At 44.6% G+C, this 22,002-nt stretch overlaps 1 protein-coding gene across 1 annotated transcript in view; it reads left to right on the forward strand.

Annotated features, from left to right (window-relative positions):
* LOC118378311 (1-phosphatidylinositol 4,5-bisphosphate phosphodiesterase eta-2-like) overlaps positions 1–22,002 on the forward strand; it is a 295,453-nt gene that overhangs the window by 3,292 nt on the left and 270,159 nt on the right. The window contains exon 2 of the mRNA XM_052484176.1: positions 16,116–16,794. Within this exon, the coding sequence (XP_052340136.1) occupies positions 16,665–16,794 (130 nt within the window). The 5' untranslated portion in view covers positions 16,116–16,664. The remainder of the gene's footprint in view (positions 1–16,115; positions 16,795–22,002) is intronic.

Below are 22,002 nucleotides of genomic sequence, written 5' to 3' on the forward strand. Positions count from 1 at the left end.
GTTTGTGTGTGTGTGTGTTTGTGTGTGTTGTGTGTGTGTGTGTGTGTGTGTGTGTGTGTGTGTTTTTGTGTGTGTGTGTGTGTGTTTGTGTGTGTGTGTGTGTGTGTGTGTGTGTGTGTGTGTTTGTGTGTGTGTTGTTCTCCTGCTTCATTTAAGCACAATATATGTATTAATCCGTTGTGATAAATAGGCTACTCTCCTGATTTTTCTACTCATGATATCAGAGCATAAACCTACTCCTACCCTGAAATATTTTTTTTCTCTCAAATTATGAAGTAGTCGAATATTGGCTGCAATGTAGTCGCCTCAAAAGAGCACGTGCATTTGAACAACTTCAGCCGGGGAAGTATTCTTACCAGTAGCCTTGGTAAATTTCCATCTTGATCTAAATCTTGGTCACAGCTCATGACGATACAAACAGGAAAAGATGCAAATGAATCGGAACTAATCTCTCATTCTACAACAATTCTTTCTTTGTTTGCTTGGAGAGCGTTCACCCGTCCTCCCCTACCAAACCCGGTTCTTTGCCCTCAAATGTCCTGTCTGAGTTGAGGCATCCCAGTGTGAAAACCCACTATGGACAAAGCTTTTTGAAATGACATCACTAACTCCCTGCTGTTGGAGTGAGGCATGTACGCTATTACTGTGTGTGTGTGTGTGTGTGGTAGTTGTTTTACAGAGGTGTGTGTGTGTGTGGTAGTTTGTTTTACGGAGGTGTGTGTGTGTGTGGTAGTTGTTTTACGGAGGTGTGTGTGTGTGTGGTAGTTGTTTTACGGAGGTGTGTGTGTGTGGTGTTTGTTTTAGTTGTTTGTGGACAGAGGTGTGTGTGTGTGTGGTAGTTGTTTTACGGAGGTGTGTGTGTGTGTGGTAGTTGTTTTACGGAGGTGTGTGTGTGTGTGTGGTAGTTGTTTTACAGAGGTGTGTGTGTGTGTGGTAGTTGTTTTACAGAGGTGTGTGTGTGTGGTAGTTTGTTTTACGGAGGTGTGTGTGTGGGATTTGTTTTACGGAGGTGTGTGTGTGTGGTAGTTTGTTTTACGGAGGTGTGTGTGTGGGGATAAGACTTTTTGAAGCTGTCCAATTGGGTTATTTCACGGAACGTCACACACTAAAGCACACCAACATCGGAGGCTGACCTGTGTCCTGGCGGTGCTGTTTTCCTCTCAGTAAGGTCATGTGGTATTGTAGTATCACCAGGGAAATCCATGTTGTTGTCGGCCCCAAAAGTGTCCAATGCAGCCGTTTAAAATTAAAAATAAAATCAATATCAAATCCTTTCTGGATAACAATTAAGTACCCCACTGTGATTTGTTTTCATTTAAAATGGCCAAAAAAGAAACAAAAATACTGTAACTTCTTAGCAAAGAGCAATTTCTCAAGCAATAATTTAGCTAGAACTGTCTGGGAGTGGTCTGAGTGGTGGGCCTAATTGGATGAGCCTAATGGGAGGGATATGTCACCTGAAAACGATCTGTTTTTAGCAGTGAGCTTTGAAACGCTCTTTGTTGTTGTGTGCTTAGACTCTCTGTAGTGGTTTGTAAAGCCAGGCACCATCCAAACAAGCCCAGTGCAAGTCAACTATTGGGACTGTACAGTATCATAACCGTAACAGCCTTTAACAACAGCCCTATTTGATTGGAAGAGCAGGTTAGACATTCTTTGTGTAGTTTGTATTTTGTTGCTGCCTTTGTTCAATGTGGTGTAGGTTTTCACCCTTTATGAGGTTTTTAGAGGGGATTTTCTGGCTGGCGCTGAAATTCAACACTCAACACCTGGGAGATGAGACGGAAAAACAACGATTTAAACCTCTGCAGAGAGGTGCGGGGTACAACTGAACAGGAATACTCCAATCAATGTTCAGAGGTCTGGTTTCTCCTGTGAACAGACCCTCGCTGTTGATGTTGTTTATACAGTAACTAGTGTCAACTTGTGTGTTGCTCTTCTGTGCTGTACAGCGGTAGTCAGAGTTAGCCTGGCGACGCCGCAGGCTACAAGGGGATGTGCTAGAAAACCACGAGATCAGAGGAAACCTGTGTATTTAGTGAGGAAACACCCGTTCCATCGCTGTCATCTCCAAAGGTGGGTGTTCTGTGTGCCAGGAAACATTGTACTGATGCGGTACTACTACCGCACAACTTCATGTACGCCGTGAGGCTGATGAGAAGACGCTGGGTTCTGTGCAATTGGTCATAATTAAGGTGCGAATCCCACCTTCCACTTAAGTCAAATTTCCACTTAGTCCTGCATTGATGTAAGTGAGAGACTTTAAGTGAACATTTTACTTGAGTGGAATTTAGGATTTGCCCCTTTCAGTTTAAAGACAGTGATTCCCAACTAATGGGTGTTACCCAACCGGTCGGCAGCCGATGCCTATTTGGTCACAGTTAAAGCTAGAATCCTTAATTGGAACAATAACAAAGAGACATCCCCGCCCCTGTTTGGGGAGAAATGTAAACACTCTCAAATTCATAGACAGAGCTATGGATGCAAGAACTGACCATCCATGATGTCATATGTATAATCTTAACCATGTTTTGAGGCAACACAGTGTTTGTTTACATTTAAAACAAGCTTCTATTTTGGATTCTGATGGGGGACGACAGTTGAACAAAGCTCATAAGTCATTTATAAGTTATATTATTGGGTGTGTACAGTATATCGTTAATATATAAGTCCCAAAATGTATTTAGCAACTAAGGATTCTGGATTTAATTGAACTTTGTTAATTCGGCATTAGGAACATTTTTAAAGCAAGGCTTTTGGCGCGGTCACAACACAATATAAAAAAGTTTGATAGATTTACTGGTATAATGTATAACGCCAACCTAACAACTCCTTGTCTCTGGAGGAACATCTAGCGGCCTGTGTTACTGTAACTTTTGGTTGTTCATTCTGAATTTAGTGATGTAAATAATAATGCTAACGTGTAACAATATAGAGCAATAATATCAGATAACGAAACATCATGTACACAATTTGGAGACGCAGAAGCCTAAATCTGTGTCTACATAGGCCATGTGAGTCTTAACTTGGACTCTGTAGAAACTCATAACGTGGATTTTCTCTCTGTATCAGCCTGTAGTGTTCAGTATGAGCCTGTAGTGTTCATTATCTGCCTGTAGTGTTCAGTATGAGCCTGTAGTGTTCACTATCAGCCTGTAGTGTTCAGTATGAGCCTGGAGTGTTCACTATCAGCCTGGAGTGTTCAGTATGAGCCTGTAGTGTTCATTATCTGCCTGTAGTGTTCAGTATGAGCCTGTAGTGTTCACTATCAGCCTGTAGTGTTCAGTATGAGCCTGGAGTGTTCAGTATCAGCCTGTAGTGTTCAGTATGAGCCTGTAGTGTTCAGTATGAGGCTGTAGTGTTCACTATCTGCCTGTAGTGTTCAGTATCAGCCTGTAGTGTTCAGTATGAGCCTGTAGTGTTCAGTATGAGGCTGTAGTGTTCACTATCTGCCTGTAGTGTTCACTATCAGCCTGTAGTGTTCACTATCTGCCTGTAGTGTTCACTATCTGCCTGTAGTGTTCACTATCAGCCTGTAGTGTTCACTATCTGCCTGTAGTGTTCACTATCTGCCCGTAGTGTTCACTATCAGCCTGTAGTGTTCAGTATGAGCCTGTAGTGTTCACTATCTGCCAATAGTGTTCAGTATGAGCCTGTAGTGTTCACTATCTGCCTGTAGTGTTCACTATCTGCCAATAGTGTTCAGAATGAGCCTGTAGTGTTCACTATCTGCCTGTAGTGTTCAGTATGAGCCTGTAGTGTTCACTATCTGCCAATAGTGTTCAGTATGAGCCTGTAGTGTTCACTATCTGCCTGTAGTGTTCACTATCTGCCTGTAGTGTTCAGTATGAGCCTGTAGTGTTCATTGTCTGCCTGTAGTGTTCACTATCTGCCTGTAGTGTTCAGTATGAGCCTGTAGTGTTCATTATCTGCCTGTAGTGTTCAGTATGAGCCTGTAGTGTTCATTATCTGCCAATAGTGTTCAGTATGAGGCTGTAGTGTTCACTATCTGCCTGTAGTGTTCAGTATGAGCCTGTAGTGTTCACTATCTGCCTGTAGTGTTCAGTATGAGCCTGTAGTGTTCATTATCTGCCTGTAGTGTTCAGTATGAGCCTGTAGTGTTCATTATCTGCCAATAGTGTTCAGTATGAGGCTGTAGTGTTCACTATCTGCCTGTAGTGTTCACTATCAGCCTGTAGTGTTCACTATCAGCCTGTAGTGTTCACTATCAGCCTGGAGTGTTCACTATCAGCCTGTAGTGTTCACTATCAGCCTGTAGTGTTCACTATCAGCCTGTAGTGTTCACTATCAGCCTGGAGTGTTCAGTATGAGCCTGTAGTGTTCACTATCTGCCAATAGTGTTCAGTATGAGCCTGTAGTGTTCACTATCTGCCTGTAGTGTTCACTATCTGCCAATAGTGTTCAGTATGAGCCTGTAGTGTTCAGTATGAGGCTGTAGTGTTCACTATCTGCCTGTAGTGTTCACTATCTGCCAATAGTGTTCAGAATGAGCCTGTAGTGTTCAGTATGAGGCTGTAGTGTTCACTATCTGCCTGTAGTGTTCAGTATGAGCCTGTAGTGTTCACTATCTGCCAATAGTGTTCAGTATGAGCCTGTAGTGTTCACTATCTGCCTGTAGTGTTCAGTATGAGCCTGTAGTGTTCATTATCTGCCTGTAGTGTTCAGTATGAGCCTGTAGTGTTCACTATCTGCCTGTAGTGTTCAGTATGAGCCTGTAGTGTTCATTATCTGCCTGTAGTGTTCAGTATGAGCCTGTAGTGTTCATTATCTGCCAATAGTGTTCAGTATGAGGCTGTAGTGTTCACTATCTGCCTGTAGTGTTCAGTATGAGCCTGTAGTGTTCATTATCTACCAATAGTGTTCAGTATGAGGCTGTAGTGTTCACTATCAGCCTGTAGTGTTCACTATCAGCCTGTAGTGTTCAGTATGAGCCTGGAGTGTTCAGTATGAGCCTGGAGTGTTCACTATCTGCCTGTAGTGTTCAGTATGAGCCTGGAGTGTTCACTATCAGCCTGTAGTGTTCAGTATGAGCCTGTAGTGTTCATTATCTACCAATAGTGTTCAGTATGAGGCTGTAGTGTTCACTATCTGCCTGTAGTGTTCAGTATGAGGCTGTAGTGTTCACTATCTGCCAATAGTGTTCAGTATGAGCCTGTAGTGTTCACTATCTGCCTGTAGTGTTCACTATCAGCCTGGAGTGTTCAGTATGAGCCTGGAGTGTTCACTATCAGCCTGGAGTGTTCAGTATGAGCCTGGAGTGTTCACTATCTGCCTGGAGTGTTCAGTATGAGCCTGGAGTGTTCACTATCAGCCTGTAGTGTTCAGTATGAGCCTGGAGTGTTCACTATCAGCCTGGAGTGTTCACTATCAGCCTGGAGTGTTCAGTATGAGCCTGGAGTGTTCACTATCAGCCTGGAGTGTTCAGGTTCTGCCTGGAGTGTTCACTATCAGCCTGTAGTGTTCACTATCAGCCTGTAGTGTTCAGTATGAGCCTGGAGTGTTCACTATCAGCCTGGAGTGTTCACTATCAGCCTGTAGTGTTCACTATCAGCCTGGAGTGTTCACTATCAGCCTGTAGTGTTCACTATCAGCCTGTAGTGTTCACTATCAGCCTGTAGTGTTCACTATCAGCCTGGAGTGTTCACTATCAGCCTGGAGTGTTCACTATCAGCCTGGAGTGTTCACTATCAGCCTGGAGTGTTCACTATCAGCCTGTAGTGTTCACTATCAGCCTGGAGTGTTCACTATCAGCCTGGAGTGTTCAGTATCAGCCTGGAGGGTTCAGTATCTGCAAGAGGAACAGTTTTTCTAGTTGGGAAAAGTGAAAGGGCCATTGTGTTGGTAGCCTTTGACCACCAGCGTGTAACAGCCGTCTATTGGAGAACACACACACACACACACACACACACACACACACACACACACACACACACACACACACACACACACACACACACACACACACACACACACACACACACACACACACACACACACACACACACACACACACACACACACACACACACACACGCACACACAAATAACAGACGGTTTTACCTGTAAGACAGCTTCTCTTGGTTTACCTCTGTCTCTCAGTGGAACCACATAGTCACAACAAGAAACAACACAGACCACAAAAGGAAGTATCCTGTTGTCGTGTATCAGATGAGTTGTAAGCATCATAGATTGTGCCAGAGAGAGCCAAGGAGACGGCCAATGTAACGTCATGCAGAGTAATGCAGCGTCATGTAGCGTAACAGTATAGCTTCCGTCCCTCTCCTCGCCTCGAACCAGGGACCCTCTGCACACATAGACAACAGCCACCCACGAAGCATCGTTACCCATCGCTCCACAAAAGCTGCGGCCCTTGCAGAGCAAGGGGAACAACCACTTCAAGGTCTCAGAGCGAGTGACGTCACCGATTGAAACGCTATTAGCGGGCACCCAGCTAACTAGCTTGCCAATTCACATCGGTTACATAGCATCCAACTTACATTTACATTACATTTAAGTCATTTAGCAGACGCTCTTATCCAGAGCGACTTACAAATTGGTGCATTCACCTTATGACATCCAGTGGAACAGCCACTTTACAATAGTGCATCTAAATCTTTAAACTTTAAACTTGGCTCTTGTATACTAGCTCCTACTCCACATCCTCACATTTCAGTTAAATTAATGGAGGCCACAAACATGGAACGTTAATGTTTGCAAAAAAAACAGTTATTTTGCCAGATGTACTGTAGCACAGAAAGGTCATCTCTGGTCAAATCTCTGGTCTGTGTGTGAGACAGCGAGAGTATGAGAATGTGTGTGTATTGAGAGAGAGAAAGACCTCTCCCATAGAAGGTTTTGTCATACTCCTGGCAGAGCCCCTTCGTGGGTGGGGTGAGATGTACCCCCCTCACACACACAGACATATGTGCCACAGACACCTGGACTCAGGTAATTGTGTGTGTGTGTGTGTGTGTGTGTGTGTGTGTGTGTGTGTGTGTGTGTGTGTGTGTGTGTGTGTGTGTGTGTGTGTGTGTGTGTGTGTGTGTGTGTGTGTGTGTGTGTGTGTGTGTGTGTGTGTGTGTGTGTGTGTGTGTGTGTGCGCGGGGTGCTCACGCCAGTGTGTGTGAGTGCAAACAAACGTGCCCGGACCTGAACATTTCTCAGCTCACCAGCCAGCCAACCCCTGAGTCTAACCCCCCACCATCACTACACATTGTTCACAACACCTGGAAGCAGTAGTATTACAACGGTCTGTCTTGACAGACACAGCGCAGTACTGAGCAGCTTAAGGAAGGACTTTCTGGTAGAGGAGTAACAGTATTCACTGTAAACCAGCGAACCCATGGTCTCCATGGTTGGATTAGTTTGAGGAATGTGGCGCGGAAGCTAGCAACGTTAAAAAGGTAGGTATATGGCAAAGGTAGTTAGCAGAGTCGAGAAGTTGTGTTGTGTTGGAACGGGCTGTTGGAACGGCTGTTGGAACGGGCTGTTGGAACGGGCTGTTGGAACGGGCTGTTGGAACGGGCTGTTGGAACGGGCTGTTGGAACGGGCTGTTGGAACATGCTGTTGGAACATGCTGTTGGAACGGGCTGTTGGAACGGGCTGTTGGAACGGGCTGTTGGAATGGCTGTTGGAATGGGCTGTTGGAACATGCTGTTGGAACATGCTGTTGGAACGGGCTGTTGGAACGGGCTGTTGGAACGGGCTGTTGGAACGGCTGTTGGAACATGCTGTTGGAACGGCTGTTGGAACGGGCTGTTGGAACGGGCTGTTGAAACGGCTGTTGGAACATGCTGTTTGAACGGGCTGTTGGAACGGGCTGTTGGAACGGCTGTTGGAACGGGCTGTTGGAACGGGCTGTTGGAACGGGCTGTTGGAACGGCTGTTGGAACGGGCTGTTGGAACGGGCTGTTGAAACGGCTGTTGGAACATGCTGTTGGAACGGGCTGTTGGAACATGCTGTTGGAACGGGCTGTTGGAACATGCTGTTGGAACATGCTGTTGGAACATGCTGTTGGAACGGGCTGTTGGAACGGGCTGTTGGAACGGGCTGTTGGAACGGGCTGTTGGAACGGGCTGTTGGAACGGGCTGTTGGAACATGCTGTTGGAACGGGCTGTTGGAACAGGCTGTTGGAACATGCTGTTGGAACGGGCTGTTGGAACGGGCTGTTGGAACATGCTGTTGGAACGGGCTGTTGGAACGGGCTGTTGGAACGGGCTGTTGGAACGGGCTGTTGGAACGGGCTGTTGAAACGGGCTGTTGGAACGGACTGTTGGAACGGGCTGTTGGAACGGGCTGTTGGAACGGGCTGTTGGAACATGCTGTTGGAACGGGCTGTTGGAACAGGCTGTTGGAACATGCTGTTGGAACGGGCTGTTGGAACGGGCTGTTGGAACGGGCTGTTGGAACGGGCTGTTGGAACGGGCTGTTTGTGTATTTGTGCATTAAGTTACTTCAGCTCTTATCAGCTCAGGTGATTTTAAGATTTGAGGCCTACAGTCTGATATGAAACCTAAACCAGGTTAGAGGGATGGCTGTAACAGAAACCTAAACCAGGTTAGAGGGATGGCTGTAACAGAAACCCAAACCAGGTTAGAGGGATGGCTGTAACAGAAACCTACAGAAACCTAAACCAGGTTAGAGGGATGGCTGTAACAGAAACCTAAACCAGGTTAGAGGGATGGCTGTTACAGAAACCTAAACCAGGTTAGAGGGATGGCTGTAACAGAAACCTAAACCAGGTTAGAGAGATGACTGTAACAGAAACCTAAACCAGGTTAGAGGGATGGCTGTAACAGAAACCTAAACCAGGTTAGAGAGATGGCTGTAACAGAAACCTAAACCAGGTTAGAGGGATGGCTGTAACAGAAACCTAAACCAGGTTAGAGGGATGGCTGTAACAGAAACCCAAACCAGGTTAGAGAGATGACTGTTACAGAAACCTAAACCAGGTTAGAGGGATGGCTGTTACAGAAACCCAAACCAGGTTAGAGGGATGGCTGTAACTGAAACCTAAACCAGGTTAGAGGGATGACTGTAACAGAAACCTAAACCAGGTTAGAGAGGGAGGGATTGCTGTAACAGAAACCTAAACCAGTTTAGAGAGATGGCTGTAACAGAAACCTAAACCAGGTTAGAGAGATGACTGTAACAGAAACCTAAACCAGGTTAGAGAGGGAGGGATGGCTGTAACAGAAACCTAAACCAGGTTAGAGGGATGGCTGTAACAGAAACCTAAACCAGGTTAGAGGGATGGCTGTTACAGAAACCTAAACCAGGTTAGAGGGATGACTGTAACAGAAACCCAAACCAGGTTAGAGGGATGGCTGTAACAGAAACCTAAACCAGGTTAGATAGATGGCTGTAACAGAAACCTAAACCAGGTTAGATAGATGGCTGTAACAGAAACCTAAACCAGGTTAGAGAGATGACTGTAACAGAAACCTAAACCAGGTTAGAGAGGGAGGGATTGCTGTAACAGAAACCTAAACCAGGTTAGAGGGATGGCTGTAACAGAAACCTAAACCAGGTTAGAGAGATGACTGTAACAGAAACCCAAACCAGGTTAGAGAGATGACCGTAACAGAAACCTAAACCAGGTTAGAGGGATGGCTGTTACAGAAACCTAAACCAGGTTAGAGGGATGGCTGTAACAGAAACCTAAACCAGGTTAGAGGGATGGCTGTAACAGAAACCCAAACCAGGTTAGAGGGATGGCTGTAACAGAAACCTAAACCAGGTTAGAGAGATGACTGTAACAGAAACCTAAACCAGGTTAGAGGGATTGCTGTAACAGAAACCTAAACCAGGTTAGAGAGATGACTGTAACAGAAACCTAAACCAGGTTAGAAAGATGACTGTAACAGAAACCTAAACCAGGTTAGAGAGGGAGGGATTGCTGTAACAGAAACCTAAACCAGGTTAGAGAGATGGCTGCAACAGAAACCTAAACCAGGTTAGAGAGATGACTGTAACAGAAACCTAAACCAGGTTAGAGGGATGGCTGTAACATAAACCTAAACCAGGTTAGCTAGATGGCTGTAACAGAAACCTAAACCAGGTTATAGGGATGGCTGTAACAGAAACCTAAACCAGGTTGGAGGGGTGGCTGTAACAGAAACCTAAACCAGGTTATAGGGATGGCTGTAACAGAAACCTAAACCAGGTTAGAGGGATGGCTGTAACAGAAACCTAAACCAGGTTAGAGGGATGGCTGTAACAGAAACCTAAACCAGGTTAGAGAGATGGCTGTAACAGAAACCTAAACCAGGTTAGAGAGATGGCTGTAACAGAAACCTAAACCAGGTTAGAGAGATGGCTGTAACAGAAACCTAAACCAGGTTAGAGGGATGGCTGTAACAGAAACCTAAACCAGGTTAGAGGGATGGCTGTAACAGAAACCTAAACCAGGTTAGAGGGATGGCTGTAACAGAAACCTAAACCAGGTTAGAGGGATGGCTGTAACAGAAACCTAAACCAGGTTAGAGGGATGGCTGTAACAGAAACCTAAACCAGGTTAGAGGGATGGCTGTAACAGAAACCTAAACCAGGTTAGAGGGATGGCTGTAACAGAAACCTAAACCAGGTTAGAGGGATGGCTGTAACAGAAACCTAAACCAGGTTAGCTAGATGACTGTAACAGAAACCTAAACCAGGTTAGTGGGATGGCTGTAACAGAAACCCAAACCAGGTTAGAGAGGGAGGGATTGCTGTAACAGAAACCTAAACCAGGTTAGAGGGATGGCTGTAACAGAAACCTAAACCAGGTTAGAGAGATGACTGTAACAGAAACCTAAACCAGGTTAGAGAGATGACTGTAACAGAAACCTAAACCAGGTTAGAGAGATGACCGTAACAGAAACCTAAACCAGGTTAGAGGGATGGCTGTAACAGAAACCTAAACCAGGTTAGAGGGATGGCTGTAACAGAAACCTAAACCAGGTTAGAGGGATGGCTGTAACAGAAACCTAAACCAGGTTAGCTAGATGACTGTAACAGAAACCTAAACCAGGTTAGTGGGATGGCTGTAACAGAAACCCAAACCAGGTTAGAGGGATGGCTGTAACAGAAACCTAAACCAGGTTAGAGAGATGACTGTAACAGAAACCTAAACCAGGTTAGAGGGATGGCTGTAACAGAAACCTAAACCAGGTTAGAGGGATGGCTGTAACAGAAACCTAAACCAGGTTAGAGAGATGACTGTAACAGAAACCTAAACCAGGTTAGAGGGATTGCTGTAACAGAAACCTAAACCAGGTTAGTGGGATGGCTGTAACAGAAACCTAAACCAGGTTAGAGAGATGACTGTAACAGAAACCTAAACCAGGTTAGAAAGATGACTGTAACAGAAACCTAAACCAGGTTAGAGGGATTGCTGTAACAGAAACCTAAACCAGGTTAGAGAGATGGCTGTAACAGAAACCTAAACCAGGTTAGAGAGATGACTGTAACAGAAACCTAAACCAGGTTAGAGGGATGGCTGTAACAGAAACCTAAACCAGGTTATAGGGATGGCTGTAACAGAAACCTAAACCAGGTTAGAGGGATGGCTGTAACAGAAACCTAAACCAGGTTATAGGGATGGCTGTAACAGAAACCTAAACCAGGTTAGAGGATGGCTGTAACAGAAACCTAAACCAGGTTAGAGGGATGGCTGTAACAGAAACCTAAACCAGGTTAGAGAGATGGCTGTAACAGAAACCTAAACCAGGTTAGAGAGATGGCTGTATCAGAAACCTAAACCAGGTTAGAGGGATGGCTGTAACAGAAACCTAAACCAGGTTAGAGAGATGGCTGTAACAGAAACCTAAACCAGGTTAGAGGGATGGCTGTAACAGAAACCTAAACCAGGTTAGAGGGATGACTGTAACAGAAACCTAAACCAGGTTAGAGGGATGGCTGTAACAGAAATCTAAACCAGGTTAGAGGGATGGCTGTAACAGAAACCTAAACCAGGTTAGAGGGATGGCTGTAACAGAAACCTAAACCAGGTTAGAGGGATGGCTGTAACAGAAACCTAAACCAGGTTAGAGGGATGGCTGTAACAGAAACCTAAACCAGGTTAGAGGGATGGCTGTAACAGAAACCTAAACCATAGGATTTATTGCACCTGTTACTGAGATGGTTGTTCCAGTTTAGATGATTGAGGTAGTCTCAGTGTTCAATCTTCACTACCCTGGCAGCCATTCTGAATGCAGGTTACACGTGATTAACAATTCCACTTGTTGGATATCCTAATTCTGTCTCGGTTCCAATCGGAATTACACATCACTTTGCAAGCCAGCATAATGTGACTTGCAGGCCTGATGTGCCCTGTAAACCAGGAGTTTACTAACACCCCTGTGTTAGGATATAACTAGATCCTCAAAGAAAGGCCTTATGATCTACAATGAGTGCATGAAACAGGGTGCGTTACTCAATATGAGGTGTTCCTAATGCTTGGTATACTCAGCGTATGTAATGTCATGAATCATTTAATTTTAAAGGCTGGTGGAACCGTTCATAGATGGTTCTAGGGAGAACTTTTTAGATTATAAAATATTTATTGGTAGAACCCTTCGTAGATGGTTCTAGGGAGAAACTTATACAGGGGATTCTTTGAAGAACCCTACACCAAAAAGGCTTCCCCTATGGGAACAAACCGAAGAACCCTCTATGGTTCTACTGAACACCTGTTTTTCTAATAGTGTAGGTGTCTCGAACTGGTGCTCGCTTACCCTGATGAAGACAGCTTGGCTGTCGAAACGTTGGTCATTCAATTATTGCATCTGAGCTCCTAGAGTGTGCGGCTCTCTTTTATTGTCAAGCTCGCTTGAAGATAACACAGATCTCCTCTCAGACTAGAGATAGAGATTGGCGTCACCCCCTCAAAACAGTGACTGCTTTATTGAAGATAAAAGTTTTTTAACCTGTTTTACTGGGATGAAATTCAATCTTCTTTTTATCCTCGGTTTCATTACGTCTGAACTTTTGAGGAAATGGAGATTGATTCCTTGCAGCCTGTTAGGACATAGTCTGTTGCACTCTTTCTTCCTCTCTCTCAATCTGTCTGACTGTGTCTGTCTGTCTGTCTATGAATGTTATCTATCTATCTGTTCAATGACAAGTATCCAGATATGTATCAAAATAACCTGTGAGGTATTTAGCAGTTAGCTTCAATTGAATTTGCTTCCATGTGTAGGTCTACTGTTTGGCCAAATCACATGATGTGTCATGAATGACTTGAAAGCTTATGCCACAACACTAAATTAGATTTGCGGCATGGCATATGATTTGAGTTTAGAAACTCCTTTTCAAAGGTTTTTTTTCCAAAAGGAGCTCAGTGGCACCACGAGCAGTCTAACCTGATATTCACAGTGGCTCCACGAGCAGTCTAACCTGATATTCACAGTGGCTCCACGAGCAGTCTAACCTGATATTCACAGTGGCTCCACGAGCAGTCTAACCTGATATTCACAGTGGCTCCACGAGCAGTCTAACCTGATATTCACAGTGGCTCCACGAGCAGTCTAACCTGATATTCACAGTGGCTCCACGAGCAGTCTAACCTGATATTCACAGTGGCTCCACGAGCAGTCTAACCTGATATTCACAGTGGCTCCATGAGTGCAAGACTTCACATTGAGCTAAACTTGCAAGTACGTGTTTTTTCTTACTGCCTTTTCAGAATGGACTTTGTTGATATCTGCAATTATGGAACAATTTACTTACAGTGCATTCAGGAAGTATTCAAATCCCTTGACTTTTTCCACATCTTGTTACGTTACAGCCTTGTTCTAAAATGTATTAAATTACATTTTTTAGCAAATGTATTATAAATAAACTGAAATAGCTTATTTATATAAGTATTTATATAAGACCCTTTGCTATGAGACTCTAAATTTAGCTGATCATCCTTAATATGTTTCTACAACTTGATTGGAGTCCACCTGTGGTAAATTATATTGAGTGGACATGATTTGGAAAGGCACACACCTGTCTATATAAGGTCCCACATGTCAGACCATAAACCAAGCCTTGAGGTCAGTAGAGCTCTGAGACAGGATTGTGCTGAGGCAAAGATCTGGGGAAGTGTACCAAAACATTTCTGCAGTATTGAAGGTCCCCAAGAACACAGTGGCCTCCATCATTCTTAAATGGAATAAGTTTGGAACCACCAAGACTCTTCCTAGAGCTGGCCGCCCAGCCAAACTGAGCAATAGGGGGGAGAAGGGCCTTGGTCAGGGTGACCAAGAACCAGATGGTCACTCTGACAGAGCTCTAGAGTTGTGTGGAGTCTGTGGAGATGGGAGAATCTTCCAGAAGGACAACTATCTCTGCAGGACTCCACCAATCAGGCCTTTATGGTAGAGTGGCCAGACGGAAGCCACTCCTCAGTAAAAGGCACATGACAGCCTGCTTGGAGCTTACCAGAAGGCACTTAAAGTCTCTCAGACCATGAGAAACAAGATTCTCTGGTCTAATGAAACTAAGATGTGGTTGTCCCACAGAGCTATCTGAAGATGAATGCACTGACTGTGATATGTGGTTGTCCCACAGAGCTATCTGAAGATGAATGCACTGACTGTGATATGTGGTTGTCCCACAGAGCTATCTGAAGATGAATGCACTGACTGTGATATGTGGTTGTCCCACCGAGCTATCTGAAGATGAATGCATTGTACTGTGATATGTGGTTGTCCCACAGAGCTATCTGAAGATGAATGCACTGACTGTGATATGTGGTTGTCCCACAGAGCTATCTGAAGATGAATGCATTGTACTGTAAGACACTCTGGATAAGAGTGTCTGCTAAATCAGGGGTTCCCAAACTGTTTCACTCAGACCCCCCTTCCAGCATTGGGGAACACCCCCCCCACGTCTCTTTCTATGGGCACAAAGCACTTTTCATGATAAACTGTTCACATCCCTCTGGTTGGTAGAGACAGGTTTCAGGGTTTAAAGGTCACTTCTTGCAATTCTATACATTTTGCCACATGTCTAATGTGTGTTCATGTGATATTTGAGATGCTCAAACATTACAACAAAATCTATGGACTAACAAAGTGTAGCTAAAAACAACAACATTAGCTGACATGGACAAGTTGTCTATGTATTCATTTAAAATCAAATCCATTTTTATTTGTCACATACACATGGTTAGCAGATGTTAATGCGAGTGTAGCGAAAAGCTTGTGCTTCTAGTTCCGACAGTGCAGTAATATCTAACAAGTAATCTTACAATTCCCCAACAACTACCTAATACACACAAATCCAAAGGGGTGAATGAGAATATGTACATGTAAGTAAATGGATGAGCGAGTGGCATCGACAAGGTGCAATAGATCATATAGAATACAGTATATACATGTGATATGAGTAATGTAAGAAATGTAAACATTATTAAAGTGGCATTATTTAGAGTGACATTGTATAAAGTGACTAATGATCCATTTATTAAAGTGGCCAGTGATTGGGTCTCAATGGAGGGAGCAGCCTCTCTGAGTTAGTGTTCGATTTTTAGCAGTCTGATGGCCTTGAGATAGAAGCTGTTTTTCAGTCTCTCGGTCCCAGCTTTGATGCACCTGTACTGACCTTGCCTTCTGGATGGTAGTGGGGTGAACAGTCATTCAGTGCTGTAGGTGTCCTGGAGGGCAGGTAGTTTGCCTCCGGTGATGCGTTGTGCAGACCGCACCACCCTCTGGAGAGCCTTGCGGTTGAGGGTGGTGCAGTTGCCGTACCAGGCTGTGATTGTGCATCTCGATTGTGCATCTGTAAAAGTTTGTCAGGGTTTTGGGTTTCTTCAGGGTTTCTTCAGCCTCCTGAGGTTGAATAGGCACTGTTGCGCCTTCTTCATCACACAGTCTGTGTGGGTGGACCATTTCAGTCTGTCTGTGATGTGAAGGCCGAGGAACATAAAACTTTCCACCTTCTCCACTGCTGTCCCTTCGATGTGGATAATGGGGGGGGGTGCTCCCTCTGCTGTTTCCTGAAGTCCACAATCATTTCATGTGACTCGTTTGATACCTGCCTAATCATACAATATGTTCTTTTTGTGTTTGGTTGTTTAGTCTCATGCTCTCTGACTAACGCTGTCTGTCTCTGGTCAACAGGTGCTGCTTGATCTCTGAGTCACTGTCTCACCTGTCTCGACCCCTGGCTCCTACCCCTCCTTGCGTTTGCTTTGGCAAGCAGGCCAGCCCAGAGCCACTTACTATTTTAATTCTGGAACAGTGCTGAAATCATCATCCCTGCTCTCCTCTGTCATCCATCTCAATGGGAAGTGAAATACGTGACTGACTACTGTGGGGATCCTCCCTGCTGTTTGCCTCTTGACCTTTGAACTGGCACCTGTGTGAACCTGTGTTCTATCCTCAAGGTGACTCCGCTCTGAATATCTTTTTGGATACATTTTAGAAACATTGTGGAGACATTTTTGGAAACGTTCTGGAAACATTGTTGACACGGTGTTAGGCCTCGCCTAGTTGTTGATGTTTCGATGCAAGCTGTTTGTCTGAGACTGATAAAAGTTTTGTTTTAAGTCTATTTAAAACTGACAACCTAAGCCATATCTCTTGGTTTGAGAGCACACTTTCTGAAATATTACACACACATCTCAAGTTTCCTGTATCTTGGTCCTGGAGGCTGAAGCTTGTGTCACCATGGCGACGGTTTCTCCCAACCCCTCCCTGAGGTCCAGAGTTACCATGACGACGGACAACGACTCCTACATGAGCACGTCTAGCCTCCCCTGCTGCCACTTCCTGTCAGCTAACATCATCATCAACGTGGGTAAGTCAAACCATTTCCTGTTTCCTGCTTGATACTGAATGCTGCACTGTGCCTGTGATAGGTTGGTTACTGTACACGTGCGTGAGAGTTGCTGAGTTCCATGGCTTAGGGTTTAAATTGGTTAATTTCTATAATCTAATCTCCTCATCCTTACATCTCCTCATACCCACATCCCCTCATCCTCACATCTCCTCCTCTCCACATCTCCTCCCTTGGGATAAGGAGTGTCTCTCAGACAGACCCTCTACTACAGAGCCTGCTTAGTTCCAGACTGCCTGTCTGAGAAAAGAGAAAAGCAGAGAAAGACTACCTGTCTGAGACCGAGAGAGGCAGATAAAGAAATCTCAGAGCTCACGCATTCCCGGGCTATATGCCAAGCATCATTGTAGTCTGACTGAAACCCAAACCAGGTTAGAGAGAGAGAGGGATGGCTCTTTTTATTAGTTACGTCATTTAACTGTAGTCTAGACATAGTTTATACAGCGTGGTATCGCTGTAGTCTAGACATAGTTTATACAGCGTGGTATCGCTGTAGTCTAGACATAGTTTATACAGCGTGGTATCGCTGTAGTCTAGACATAGTTTATACAGCGTGGTATCGCTGTAGTCTAGACATAGTTTATACAGCGTGGTATCCCTGTAGTCTAGACATAGTTTATACAGCGTGGTATCGCTGTAGTCTAGACATAGTTTATACAGCGTGGTATCGCTGTAGTCTAGACATAGTTTATACAGCGTGGTATCGCTGTAGTCTAGACATAGTTTATACAGCGTGGTATCGCTGTAGTCTAGACATAGTTTATACAGCGTGGTATCGCTGTAGTCTAGACATAGTTTATACAGCGTGGTATCGCTGTAGTCTAGACATAGTTTATACAGCGTGGTATCGCTGTAGTCTAGACATAGTTTATACAGCGTGGTATCGCTGTAGTCTAGACATAGTTTATATAGCTGTAGTCTAGACATAGTTTATAAAGCTGTAGTCTAGACATAGTTTATATATCTGTAGTATAGACATAGTTTATATAAATGTAGTCTAGACATAGTTTATACAGCATGGTATAACCGCTAGAACAGGGTAAGTCTAGTCAATACCATCTCAGTTCAATGTAGATGTCACACCCTGACCATAGAGAGCCTTTTATTCTTTATGTTGGTTAGGTCGGGGTGTGACTAGGGTGGGTTATCTAGGTTATTGTATGTCTATGTTGGCCTGGTATGGTTCTCAATCAGAGGCAGCTATTTATTGTTGTCTCAGATTGGGGATCATATTTAGGCAGCCATTTCCCCCACTGTGGTTTGTGGGATCTTGTTTGTGTGTAGTGGCCTGTGAGCACTCTATGACTTCACCTTTCCTTTTGCTCTTTATTGTTTTTTTTTGTGAGTTTCATTTTCATTTAACATGTGGAACTCTACGTACGCTTGAGCCTGTCCGACATTCATTATAACGATCGCGACAGTAGGCCTGGTTCAGGAATCTGATTCATCCTGAATGAAGGAGATTTTATTGGTCAGTTGGTGAATTGAACAGAAATGACCTGCTGGATAATTATAGGCGAGTTGTGTGTTCAACTATCGCCTGCCAGGAGTGACCGGATCTTTTGATTAATTTCTCTGGATTCATTTGTCAACAGCAGTTGTGTAAGAAAGTAAGACTCAAACAGAGCCGTGCCTCATCGTAAATCCCTAAAGTACATTCTTTCAAGCAGGAGTAGAAATGGCGTCCTCTTTATTTGATCATATTCCTACTGTGAACAGAGATGATTGGAAGATGGGATTCCTAAGCCTTGTTTACACAGCCAATGAACCTGTCCTCTAGTTTTACACAGCCAATGAACCTGTCCTCTAGTTTTACACAGCCAATGAACCTGTCCTCTAATTTTACACAGCCAATGAACCTGTCCTCTAATTTTACACAGCCAATGAACCTGTCCTCTAGTTTTACACAGCCAATGAACCTGTCCTCTAGTTTTACACAGCCAATGAACCTGTCCTCTAGTTTTACACAGTCAGTGAATTTCTAAAAGTCAATTCATTAGTCTCTGCTTCACAAAGCGACTTAATGCAACGGCACTGTGATATATGTATACCCCCCACTGTGATATATGCATACCCCCCCACTGTGATATATGTATACCCCCCCACTGTGATATATGTATACCCCCCCCAACTGTGATATATGTATACCCCCCCCAACTGTGATATATGTATACCCCCCCCACTGTGATATATGTATACCCCCCACACTGTGATATATGTATACCCCCCACTGTGATATATGCATACCCCCACTGTGATATATGTATACCCCCACTGTGATATATGTATACCCCCCACTGTGATATATGTAACTGTGACCCCCCACTGTGATATATGTATACCCCCCACTGTGATATATGTATACCCCCACTGTGATATATGCATCCCCCCACTGTGATATATGTATACCCCCCACTGTGATATATGTATACCCCCCACTGTGATATATGCATACCCCCACTGTGATATATGTATACCCCCCACTGTGATATATGTATACCCCCACTGTGATATATGCATACCCCCCTGTGATATATGTATACCCCCCACTGTGATATATGTATACCCCCCACTGTGATATATGTATACCCCCCACTGTGATATATGTATACCCCCCACTGTGATATATGTATACCCCCCCCCACTGTGATATATGTATACCCCCCACTGTGATATATGCATCCCCCCACTGTGATATATGTATACCCCCACTGTGATATATGTATACCCCCCACTGTGATATATGTATACCCCCCACTGTGATATATGCATCCCCCCCACTGTGATATATGTATACCCCCACTGTGATATATGTATACCCCCCACTGTGATATATGTATACCCCCACTGTGATATATGCATACCCCCACTGTGATATATGTATACCCCCCACTGTGATATATGCATACCCCCCACTGTGATATATGTATACCCCCACTGTGATATATGTATACCCCCCACTGTGATATATGTATACCCCCACTGTGATATATGTATACCCCCACTGTGATATATGCATACCCCCACTGTGATATATGTATACCCCCACTGTGATATATGCATGCCTCCACCCCCCACTGTGATATATGCATCCCCCCACTGTGATATATGCATCCCCCCACTGTGATATATGCATACCCCCCACTGTGATATATGTATACCCCCCACTGTGATATATGTATACCCCCCACTGTGATATAGGTATACCCCCCACTGTGATATATGTATACCCCCCCCCCCACTGTGATATATGCATACCCCCACTGTGATATATGCATACCCCCCACTGTGATATATGCATACCCCCCACTGTGATATATGCATACCCCCACTGTGATATAGGTATACCCCCCACTGTGATATAGGTATACCCCCCCCACTGTGATATATGTATACCCCCCACTGTGATATATGTATACCCCCCACTGTGATATATGCATACCCCCCACTGTGATATATGCATACCCCCACTGTGATATATGTATACCCCCCACTGTGATATATGCATACCACCCCACTGTGATATATGCATCCCCCCACTGTGATATATGCATACCCCCACTGTGATATATGCATACCCCCACTGTGATATATGCATCCCCCCACTGTGATATATGCACCCCACTGTGATATAGGTATACCCCCCACTGTGATATATGCATCCCCCACTGTGATATATACATACCCCCCCTCCCACTGTGATATATGCATACCCCCACTGTGATATATGCATCCCCCCACTGTGATATATACATACCACCCCCCCACTGTGATATATGCATACCCCCCACTGTGATATATGCACCCCCCACTGTGATATATGCATCCCCCCCCCCACTGTGATATATGCATCCCCCCACTGTGATATAGGTATACCCCCCCCACTGTGATATATGCATCCCCCCCACTGTGATATATGCATCCCCCCACTGTGATATATGCATCCCCCCACTGTGATATATGCATCCCCCCACTGTGATATATGCATCCCCCCCACTGTGATATATGCATCCCCCCACTGTGTTATAGGTATACCCCCCACTGTGATATATGCATCCCCCCACTGTGATATATACATCCCACCCCCTCCCACTGTGATATATGCATCCCCCCACTGTGATATATGCATCCCCCCACTGTGATATATGCATCCCCCCACTGTGATATATGCATCCCCCCACTGTGATATATGCATCCCCCCCACTGTGATATATGCATACCCCCACTGTGATATATGCATCCCCCCACTGTGATATAGGTATACCCCCCACTGTGATATATGCATCCCCCCACTGTGATATATGCATCCCCCCACTGTGATATATGCATCCCCCCACATATATGCCCCACTGTGATATATGCATCCCCCCACTGTGATATAGGTATACCCCCCACTGTGATATATGCATCCCCCCACTGTGATATATGCATACCCCCCACTGTGATATATGCATCCCCCCACTGTGATATAGGTATACCCCCCCACTGTGATATATGCATCCCCCCCCACTGTGATATATATACATACCCCCCCGTGTTGCAATGCAAACTGCAGAAAGAACAAAATCATTGAAAAGGTCACAGGAGGATGTGTGGTGGGCATATGCACCGACTGCGTTGTTCTCGCTCCAAATTCAGCTCGATGTGATGTTCTGAAGCAGTGGAGCAGGAGTCAGCGAAGTGCACTGGTTTTTGTATTTATCTGCATTCTGAAAAGGACACAAACGTCCCTCAGTCAGACGGCAGCCTCTTTGGAGAACAACACACCTTAGTGCCCGGTCTGGTCTGAGAATATATTAAGTGACCCTGCCGGAACTCATAACGAGATAAAGCTTTTCAGAATTCGATAACAGCCCTCTCGCTGTGTTTTGTTTTCATACTTCAAATCCAGCTGGTGTGTTCCTAGATTATACGGAATAATGACGTGATGATATCACAGTAACAAACTTTTAGGTTCTTTTACGGCCCAGTTTTCAGCGAAAGCGTTACCAACCTGGCACAAAATTATGCTTAGGACATACCCAGATGTAGTTATTATGTGATACGATTGTAATTACCTTCTCATTGAAAGAATATTCGAAGCCCTCATGCCCTTCCTGCAAGGAAACCAATACCCACAAAGCATTATAATTACACACCTGCACATGATGCATCTGTGTGACAATACAG

The sequence above is a fragment of the Oncorhynchus keta genome, chromosome 28 (assembly GCF_023373465.1).
Source record: "Oncorhynchus keta strain PuntledgeMale-10-30-2019 chromosome 28, Oket_V2, whole genome shotgun sequence".
Lineage (NCBI taxonomy): Eukaryota > Metazoa > Chordata > Actinopteri > Salmoniformes > Salmonidae > Oncorhynchus > Oncorhynchus keta.